General features: G+C 45.1%; 2 protein-coding genes across 3 annotated transcripts; both read right to left on the reverse strand.

Moving 5' to 3' along the window:
- Positions 1 to 4,590: 4,590 nt before the first annotated feature.
- LOC146721131 (uncharacterized) lies at positions 4,591 to 6,622 on the reverse strand. Of its 2 annotated transcripts, XM_085487393.1 has the most exons (2): positions 5,442 to 6,622; positions 4,591 to 5,372 (listed from the first exon to the last, which is right to left on the reverse strand). In XM_085487393.1, exons 1-2 carry the CDS (start codon positions 6,472 to 6,474, stop codon positions 4,591 to 4,593), a joined length of 1,815 nt encoding a protein of 604 aa, XP_085343519.1. In that variant the 5' UTR covers positions 6,475 to 6,622. The 2 variants fall into 2 exon arrangements, with proteins under 2 accessions (XP_085343519.1, XP_085343518.1); XM_085487392.1 differs by having other exon boundaries at positions 4,591 to 6,622.
- A 434-nt stretch (positions 6,623 to 7,056) lies between these two features.
- Positions 7,057 to 9,057, reverse strand: LOC114940162 (uncharacterized). The gene has a single exon (XM_029314685.2). The coding sequence runs from the start codon at positions 9,055 to 9,057 to the stop codon at positions 7,057 to 7,059; it is 2,001 nt and encodes a 666-aa protein (XP_029170518.2).
- Between the last annotated feature and the right edge of the window lie 1,253 nt (positions 9,058 to 10,310).

Here is a 10,310-nt window from a genome sequence, read left to right on the forward strand (position 1 = left end):
TTCCGTACGCCGATGCCGTCTAATCCGGGGGCCGAGTTGAGGGGCAGGTTGATGGCTGCCGCCTCCTCACAGGAGATTGGAGACCAGGTGCCACTAAGCTCCGCTTTCGGTGGAAGACGCGGAGCCGGTGCGACAGGAGCGGACTCCTGCGCTACGAACGGGCCCCAGTGCGCGGCCATCTGCCGCACACCGGGAACCACGTCCGCCTCAGTGGCACCATCCAGAATCTCCTTGGCCGCGCGCGACATGCTCGAACGGAAGAAGCGCTGGACGCGCGCATACTCCGCTCGGCGGCGCGCTTTTCTATCCGGATTGACGACACGGTTTCGTACGGGCGGTCGCACACGAGGAAGCGTCGGAGGGAACACACTCAATACCCACGGGCCCAGGTCCTCCGCTGGCCATCCACAATTCCTGATTTGATCTGGATCAGGATATGGGACTTCCATCCCTGGATGGCCTCCACAACCGGGATGAGCGCGCGTATAGCACCGGCAAAACTGCCGTACGCATCACCCCAGCCGAAAGAAGATGGAGAAAGCGGAGGCGAGCCAGGCAACCCGTGGGGAGAGATGGCGATGGGTCGAGGGGAGACGGGAGGACTGGAGCCACCGGCCGAGAGAAACGAGCTCTCGCTCGAAGATGCGGCTGCCAGATCCTCCAGTGCCGTCGCGACGAGGCGCTGGTAACCGCCGTTCTTACGCATCCCCTTGATGGCATCAAGGGTGCGATTCGGGACGACGGTTAACAGATGTTGATTCATAAACCTAACGCCTCGATTCGCGGCAAGCGCCTTCTCCCTCGTGTCACGTCCAGCCGTATAAATTTTTTCGTTTACTCCAAGTTCTTTAAACGCTATTTGAAAAGCGCGCCAAAGCCGGCCATGACGCTTAACTCCGCCTAGAAACTAAGCGTGGCGCTTCGTAGCGCCTAAGGATCTCCCACCACGGTGAGAGCCCCTACTCCGGAGAGTTCCCCCTCTCCAGGCCGCCGCAGGCCCGAGCCGCCGAAACGAAGGACCTCAGAGCAGTCCCGAATTTCGGCAGTTCTCTGCGCGACACCGAACAGTATAGTCGCACTCCTAAATTCTAACTCTAAGTCCAAATTCTAAATCCTAACTCTAATTCTAAAATTCTAACTCTAAGTATAATATTCTAACTCTAAATTCTAAGTCTAAATCTAAATTCTAATTCTAAGTTTTAGTCTCGAATTTTGTACTACTATACGAATAAATCAGTGTATTCATGTGTGAAAACTAGTGTTCAGTATTCTTCAAAACTTCCACTCCCGTGATAAAATACGATAGCGTTTAAATTTGTCATACGGCGTTTGAATTCAGAATAATTCAAACTGTGTTTGGAGCGGACCACCGCTCATCACAGTCAGAATTAACATTCTCAGCATTTGCCAAAATAAGGAATTGATAGTGAGGTCCGCCGCATATCAACCCTCCTTATTTGAGTAATCATTCAGAGGATGCATCAAATTCAATATGCCTAAGACGCGACGCGCAGGAAGGAAGAATCAATTACGAAAACTAAACCGACTTTATCGCGAATCAGCGACCGAGGAATATTCTCAATTCCTCGGAGTGGAATATCAGGCCGATCCTGAATACGAGAACATTTTCAACATTAAAAATAATAACAACGACGAACTCCTACAGTGGAAGTGCATACCAATAACGTTCCAACCACGACGCCTGCCGCCGCCAAACATCCCAGTGAACGACCCTCGCCGCACGCACTACCTCCAAGTACGAGCCGACACGATCAAGAAAGTGCTACTAAAGGTAAGTGAAATTCACGTTAACCTAAGGAATCGCGCGTGTTAGCAAATTCAGAGACGCTTCTACCACGTGGAAGAGAACATTCTAGAAAAATCTCCGACGCATTTTTCCTCTTTTCCATCGTCACTGCGGAAGCTATAAAAAAAAGGGTCGGGCTATAAAACTAGGGTCGACCACCACATGCGGTGCCACCCTCGGAATTCTAACACGGAAAAACGCAAATAGTTCAATCTCTTAAAAATCTTGTGTCTCAAGAAATAACTTCGTAAATCCGTACAACAAAGTAGTCATTTAAACAATAATCAATTGAGAACACTTTCGATTTACCAACATTACCGACGATATACCGACATACGTTCTTTTACCGACGTTATCGACAATATACTAACATACGTTCTTTTACCGACATTACCGACAATATACCGACATACGTTCTTTTACCGACGTTATCGACAATATACCGACATACGTTCTTTTACCGACATTACCGACTATATACCGACATACGTTCTTATACCGACATTACCAACCATATACCGACGAACGTTCTTTTACCAACGGGTTATCGACACCTTACTGGCACCTTACCAGTGTTTTACTGAACAATTACCGACGGTTTTGCCGACGACTACTAACTTCTCGATAACTGCCGGGTTCACCGAAGATCTACGAGCGAATGACGCATTATCAATTCGATTACGCAACAAACACAAATGTGCCCACTCACCCTTAGAGGTATAACTCCTCCTCCAGAAGTTAATCTCTTTGTACAGTTTGAACCCTTATTTTATTGCCAAGTTGGTGTCGGGTACATCCATTTTGAGACTAAGGCAGCTCTCTGCATTTCATGCTACTCCACCTTACCTAGAGTCTCGAAATTACTTTGGACAAGGATTCGGAAGCATACTCTAATCATAGGCGGAACACCTATCGGAATAAATTGCGGAGTCTGCAACTTCCGACTTACCTCTCACGCGAATCGGTGATTTGTGCGAGCTTTGTCAGTTTACGTACGAAGATTACTTACGCAACCCCAACGACGTTTCGCATAGAGCAATCGACGAAGCTATCTTTATTACAGTAGAGTCACAGGTAGGTCCCACGCAATAATCCGATCACCTCAGTTCCAGCGCGAATAACCTCAGATCGCGGGTATCCCCGGGGAGAATCGCATAGATTCGCGTACCCGTAATAGCGATCGTGTCTCGTGGAAAAAGCCGAGCTCTGCATTCAAATTTTCGCAGCCGCGACCCCACGAGACGTAACAGTAGCGAAATGTCGTTGGTCAATTTGTCAAAAGCCGTTTTTAATTCCCGGTCCGCCCCGTGAAAGTTCGTGCTGTTGTCGCTGTAGAGTTTTTGTGGCAATCCTCGTCGACTAACGAATCTTCGAAAGGCCGCTATAAATCCCGCAGAGGAATAATCCTCAACGAGCTCTATGTGGATAGCCTTCGTCACAAGACAGATAAACAAGGCGATGTAACTTTTACGTGTCTTTTGTCCTCTACCGACTAATGAAGTAACAAGGAACGGCCCGGCGTAATCTACTTTCGTATGCGTGAACGGAGATGATAGATTTACGCGAGGGGAGGGAAGGTCTCCTATAAGTTGATTTGATAGTTTGTTCGCGTAACGAGCACACACGACACATTGTCTAATGCAATGTTTTACGGCATTACGACAACTTAATATCCAATATTTTTGGCAGAGTGTTCTAAGCACAAGTTGAGTTCCTCCATGAAGTGAGCTTCGGTGCGTTTGATCAATTAATAACTCGGCTACTCGACTCCGAGGAATTAAGATAGGGTGTTGTTCCTCGAAGGATAGTGCGGAATTCCGTAACCGCCCGCCGAAACGTAGTAAGGAATCTTTTCTTATGAAAGGATTAAGAGGCTTCAGTGGGCTCTTTCGCGGAAGGTTTTCTTCTCTCTTTAATGCTTTGAGTTCGGAGTCGAACGACTTCCTCTGCGTATATGAGACCCAAAACATTTCCGCGCGTTTAAGTTCGTCCGCGTTAGGAGACAACGCAACATTAGCTTCAAAATTCCTTTGTTTAGCGGAGCGGGATATAAATCTGTAAGCGTAGGCTGTCACTCGAATGAGCTTAGTCCAGGAGGAGTATCTATAAGGGAGATTCCATTCCGGTGTACCTTTCACGTGAAGGACAGTGGACTTTCGACTTTCCGAGTGTATTTGCTTAGTTAAGGGGTTATAACACCTTTGCGTAAGAAATTTTTCCTTTTTTTCATTAATTTTTTTCACATCTAAGGAATAGAGTAATCAAAAAACGGGTTTGAGGGTTGATTTTATTATAGTTTCTAGTTATAAAAATTATTTTTTAAATTAAAAAAATCTTTGAAGAATATCCTGTAGATGGCGCCAAAGATGACCCTTTGCGCTATTCCGGTCCAATCGGTGGCCAGGATTCCGGCTTACTGGTATGACATAGAACAAAAATGAAAAGTTTTTCATATTCTCTGATAAATTTTCCATCGAGGTACGTAGGATTTTTGAAAAATATTAATTTTTGTGGAATTTACACTAATTTGAAAAAAAAGTATAAAAATTTTCACTGAAAATCGTTTATAAAATTGGTTCCCAAAAAAAAACTAACAATTCTATTAAAAAACGGCTACGTACCTCGATAAACAATTTAATTTAGCGCAGAATAAGCTTTGTTTCAAGTTAATCCGATGTAAATTGTGGGAGCTAAGCTGGCCACCGATTTGAAAAATGGTGTTTTACAGAAATCGCATTTAAAGTTTTGCAACGAGAAAACTTGTAATTATTAGGAGCTCACCGTTAATCTGCAATGCCTGCACCATACAGTTGACCTTCTACATTAATGTCCTCGTCATCTGTGGCCTTCCGAGCTGATTTCTGCTGCCTACGAGCTTCTTTAGCTTCCTCGGTCATAGTGCGCTCAGCTGCGCGGATCCGGCGTTCGTCTGCTTGAACGCAGAAATTGTAACAAGCACTTCCAATTATTAGATTTAACACTTGCATAATTTGCATTATGCTGTGCAAACCATCATTAAAGTTGCAAACAGCAATATTTGCGGCAATATCGACGATTGCTTTGTTACTGTGAACAGTTTTTGGTGCTATTGCCCACAGCACAGAATTAAAACTCTCGTTGCTGTTTTGAGTAAACCCGCCAACACAGCGGGATAGCAACTCGTCTCGACTTAATTCTTCGTAAATAGGTTGAATAGCTTTAAAAACTTCATTGTTTAAAGCTGGTTTGTGTTGGTATTCATCTAATTCGTTCTCAGCTTTCGCCTGCTGCCAAGAACACCACGAGTTCTCTCCGATTGGGCAACGGTCGTGCTGCGGTTCGCTGTCCGTTGAAATCTTATGGAATAAAGTCGCCCATATTTCTCGTCTCATATCTTCAATGGAATTAGAATTTCTACGAATAGCCAGACCATAGTATATTGTCAACTCGTCGATCAGTTTGCCTGTCAATTTTCCTCTGCCTCCAAGACCTCTTACATTTTTTTTCAAATTACGTAATCTCGTGCCCATACGTTTTTGAACATGATCTATACATTCTTTTTTACAAACATTCAAATCATCATAAGGTTTCGAATCTAAAATGCCTTTGAATGTTTTGCTGTCTCCATCACCGATGTAATGAGAATATTTTAAATTGTGCAATTCTTCGGACCGCTGAAACATTTCTACGACTGCGTCTACTTTCATCTTTCCCGACGAACCTTCGTGATTTCTTTCGCAGTTTGCTTCGTGATTTGCAGCCCATTCTTCATATTCGCTTGTTTCTTGCTTTCCGTTCCACAAACTGCAGGCCTTACAGAATTTAGATTTCACTGCAATGTCGACGACTTTTCCCGTGCACCACCCTATTAGTGATACGACACCGAACAAAGACGAGAATCCCCTCTTTCTCCAGGTCCCGTCACCAGAAACTGTTATCCCATCTATCTGTCTTCTTTCCAATGACATCTCCTTTTCTTTTGCAGCTGCTCGTTTCATTGAAATTTCACATACAGTATTAGTGGCAACACGAATGTTTGAAATTATTTTGTCATAAAAAGACTGATACACTGGTACCGGCAAACACATAAATGCACAAAATTTTTTAATTCCATTGATTCCTATACCAAGTAATCTCATTGTAAATACCATTCGGCGATTTATTTCGTAAGCGTGATTGTTTATAAGAGGGCTAGAGTCAATATATTTTGGGACGCATTTTTCACAAATAATACCGATTTTGAAACCAAGACCGCGACGTCTGGATTCTTCAAATTTGATGTTCGAGCCACACGTTTTGCAAACAATTAATTGCGAAATGGTTGTAAAAACGGAAACAAAATTAATGAAACGATACCCAAAAGTATTGTCCACGTGTATCTCGTAATCGTCCGCACTCGTTTTAAGTTTTTTCGCCGACGTGCTCACACTTTCACTTTCGCCTTCTAAAGAATACCTATTTAAAGGCTTCCTTCTACTTATTGAACTTTTACGTGCACGTGAAGTACTTGCTCTACTCCCTTTCTGATCTATATGTAGTCTTTGTTTCTCCATTATTACAACAATTTGAAAAGCCGAAGTCGGTGGTGTAACGGAAACTGTTCGCAGTAAACACACGATTCTGGCATAAAATAAAGTATTATATGATAGGAATATACTGTTTTCTGTTGAAATGGTCACAAGAGACATCTACAATATTATACTAAATTCTCAACTACTCGATAGTTGAAGTAGAAAGGCAGAACTCAGAGAGCGCTCCCAGGTTCTCTCCGCGCGCTATGGCGCCGCGTACAAACATGGCTATTTCGTACATGAAAAAGTTCCAGACCGACTCTAGATGAATAAAATTATATTCTATACATTCCAAAGTATCATTTAAGCAAAAAAAAAAAAATTTTGAATTTTTTTGACCCTCAAAGGTGTTATAACCCCTTAACTCCGTGGAGATTGGAGAAGCAATGTTATGTGGCGGCCACGCTCTTGAAGGCCATTGAAGCCAAGGCGGGCCCGCCCACCATAACGGATGTGAGACTAACTTGGATGCGTACAACCCTCTGGATGCACAGTCGGCCGGATTGTCTTTGGACGGTACGTGATTCCATTTGGCCGAGGGTAGATTACACTGCACCTCGGATACTCTGTTTGCTACGTACGTAGTCCATTTCGATGGATGTTGGCGTAACCATGCCAACGCGATCGTGGAGTCCGTCCAACAATGGATCGGACAATGAATAATATTTAATGACTTAATTACCCACTTAACGAGTCGACTCAATAAAACAACGGCGTTGAGCTCGAGCCGCGGAATGCTAACAGTCTTGACGGGAGCCACCTTCGACTTCGCTCGATCAAGCTAACACGGTATTCCAAAAGAGAATGGAAAACGCGCAAGTATACGACCGCAGCGTACGCGCGATTTGAAGCGTCGGCGAATCCATGTATTTCTAACGCGAGATTATCAGGGCTCTGACCCGTCCACCGAGGAATTCTAACGGATTCTAATTGCGGGAACTCGGAAGCGAAAGCATTCCACCGTTGACTCAATTCGTTCGGAAGCGGAGCATCCCAGTCGCAATGTAAAAGCCATAGCTCTTGCAGAATGATTTTTGCGTTTATTACAACCGGCGCAGCCCATCCGAGGGGGTCATACAAGCTCGCGATGCACGACAGGATTGAACGCTTAGTTAACGCGGTAGGAAAATTAAATTTCACTGTAAGGCGGAAGGAGTCTTCCGTAGGGAGCCATGATAATCCGAGTATTTTCAACGTTTCGCCCTTTAGGATAAGGTGATCGGTAACGTCCGATTGATCGCTGGATAAATCGTCAAGAAGCTCGCTACAGTTTGAAGCCCATTTACGAAGTGAAAAACCTCCGCGCCTCATTAGCTCAGCGAGCTGAGTTCGCGTATTTATTAACGAATCGATATCGTTTGCTCCGAACAATGCGTCGTCCACGTAAATGGAATCATTGACGATCGGTACCGCGGCAGGAAACTTTGCACCTTCATCAAGCGCGAGCTGTCGAAGCACGCGCATCGAAAGATAAGGTGCCGATGCTAAACCATACGTCACTGTAAGAAGGCGAAAATGAGTAAGCGGAGCGTCATCCGTCGGACGCCACAGGATTCTTTGGTAATCGACGTCCCGCGGATGTACGCGTATTTGTCGAAACATCTTGGCGATGTCTGCCGTATAAACCAAGCGCCATGCACGCCAACGCAATAAGACGGCAGGGAGATCCTGCTGCAACTTTGGCCCGATGAGCAAATGGTCGTTAAGTGACGTGCCATTCCGGGTTTTACACGACGCGTTAAATACGACTCGAAGCTTTGTGGTGCAACTATCCTCTCTTATTACTGGATAATGGGGAATATAAATCGGTATATTCTCAGTGGGTTCGGACTCGCCAACGCGAGTCATATGTCCAAGGGCCTCGTATTCTGTAAGAAAGTCTCTGTATAGCGAACAGAGATCGGATTTTGAATTCAATTTATTTTCCAGACGACCGTACAATGTACGCGCTATGGAGAGAGATTCCCCGATATCGATCGGCAAAGCATTTTTGAAAAGTAATCTCACGACATAACGACCGTCAGGATCACGACTGTGCGTTTGAGCGAAATGAGATTCGCATTTTTCTTCCTCCTCCGTGAGGGAAGTTGGCGTGGGAATCTCTTTGTCCTCCCAGAATTTCTGGAGGAGAGAGTCCACATCCAGCGCGGATACGCAATTCAAAACAGTTACTTCTTGTGAAGTAGTTTCTTTACTTCCGGTCGGTCCAGAGATTATCCAACCGAACGAGGTCGATTGGGCAGTGGGCGCTCCATAGGGGCCCTGTCTCAGGTCGCGCAATAAGAGCGAACCGTACACGTCCGCGCCGATCAGCATGTGAATCTGATGTCGACTAGATGGATCCGGATATGCTAGTGAAAGGTCCTGTAAATGAGGCCATGATTCTATAGGCCGAATTCGCGACGTGGCGTACGAAGTTATTCGCGGGAATACATACGCAGTGACCGGAAAAACAGGATTCAATTTTTCGCACGGCGTCAAATTTAGCGAAACTCTCGATCGCGCAGAACCGGCATATTTCTCCCCGAAACCTTTTATTTGAAGATCGGTCCTCTGTCGTTTAGTGCGAAGCGTTTGACTCAATGCTTCGGAAATAAAGCTAAAATTAGACCCTTGATCTAATAAAGAGCGGACCTTAAAACATCTTCCTTCAGAAGTGTGTATGTCAACCCACGCGGTCGCGAGAAGAACGGTGGGCATCGTGGTATTCTAAGGTTTGAGAGTTTGCACGCTGGCGACGGCGGCGTCGCCGACTACGACAGTCTTACTCGTGGTAGTAGACGCATTAACGCTCGAATTCGATAAACGGGAATTTTCCCTGTGTCCTTATTTTGATCACTCTCATTGTGTAACAATGTGTTATGAGAGCGTTGACAATGAGCGCATCGAATTTTGCTCGAGCATTTCGGCGTGAAACGTCCCGCTCGCAAACAATTGAAGCAGACCCGATTCTGTCGCGCGATGGCATGCCGCTATGTCGCGTTTTTCCGACGAAATTCCTCGCACTTCATTACCGAATGACTGCCGGAACAGCAAATGCACTTAATCGCGGAAAGATTATGAACGGAGGACTGCGTTTTGTCACTCTTAGAATTGACGATTACTTTAGGATTGTCGGAGAAGTCCGACAGACCTCGTATTCGAAGCGTGAGGAATTCATGAATATCCTTGTACGAAGGAAGCTCGCGACTTGACGAAATTTTTAAATTCCATTCGCTCCTTGTTTTCGAACTAAATTTTTGAGAGATGACGTAGACGAGAATGTCATTTCACTCGCGTACCGGCCGCTTTAGATTAGTGAGAGCCGCTAGAGATGCGGACACGGTATCTCTCAACTTTCGCATTTCCGCGACGTTTTCCGTCTTCATTGTCGGTAGGCACATAAAGGCGTGAATGTGAGTATGGATCAACGTAAGTTGATCATCATACTCGTCAATCAACAACTGCCAGACGGACTCATAATTAGCGTCGGAAATCTTTAAATTACTAATAATCGAGGCAGCGTCACTGATGACGCTCGTTTTGAGGTAATGAAATTTCTGCGTGTTCGAGAGAGAATCATTACTCGCGACAAGAGACTCGAAAGTATTTTTAAAACTCTCCCATTCGGAGAACTTGCCCGAAAACTTCGGAAGTGAGATCCGTGGCAACTGAAAATTGTGATTATGAATGCCCTCGCGAATTGAAGAATAAGTTTGAAGATCTCAAAGAAGATTTCATACTTAAAAACTGTGACGATCCGGATCCAATCGAAATAGAAGAATACAAAAAGGATTGTGTGGGAGTAACTATGACTCTCTCGGTCCTCAAAGCAACACGCTGCGATGGTACTTAGAGAGAGTCGTGGTTGGTTCGTGATGCGCCAACGAAGTCCTCTAGTAAGGACCTTCAGCCTCTCACGTCCAAGTTGTACCTCCACCTCCTCGTGGTGCTCCCGGAAACGGCCTACTTTG

This window comes from Nylanderia fulva, unplaced genomic scaffold, assembly GCF_048542155.1.
Source record: "Nylanderia fulva isolate GAGA-0341 unplaced genomic scaffold, ASM4854215v1 Scaffold542, whole genome shotgun sequence".
Taxonomy (NCBI): domain Eukaryota; kingdom Metazoa; phylum Arthropoda; class Insecta; order Hymenoptera; family Formicidae; genus Nylanderia; species Nylanderia fulva.

Coding starts and splice junctions, on each gene's coding strand:
- LOC146721131 (XM_085487392.1), bottom strand. CDS start 6,474: ATGTCTCTTGTGACCATTTCAACAGAAAACAGTATATTCCTATCATAT.
- LOC114940162 (XM_029314685.2), bottom strand. CDS start 9,057: ATGCCCACCGTTCTTCTCGCGACCGCGTGGGTTGACATACACACTTCT.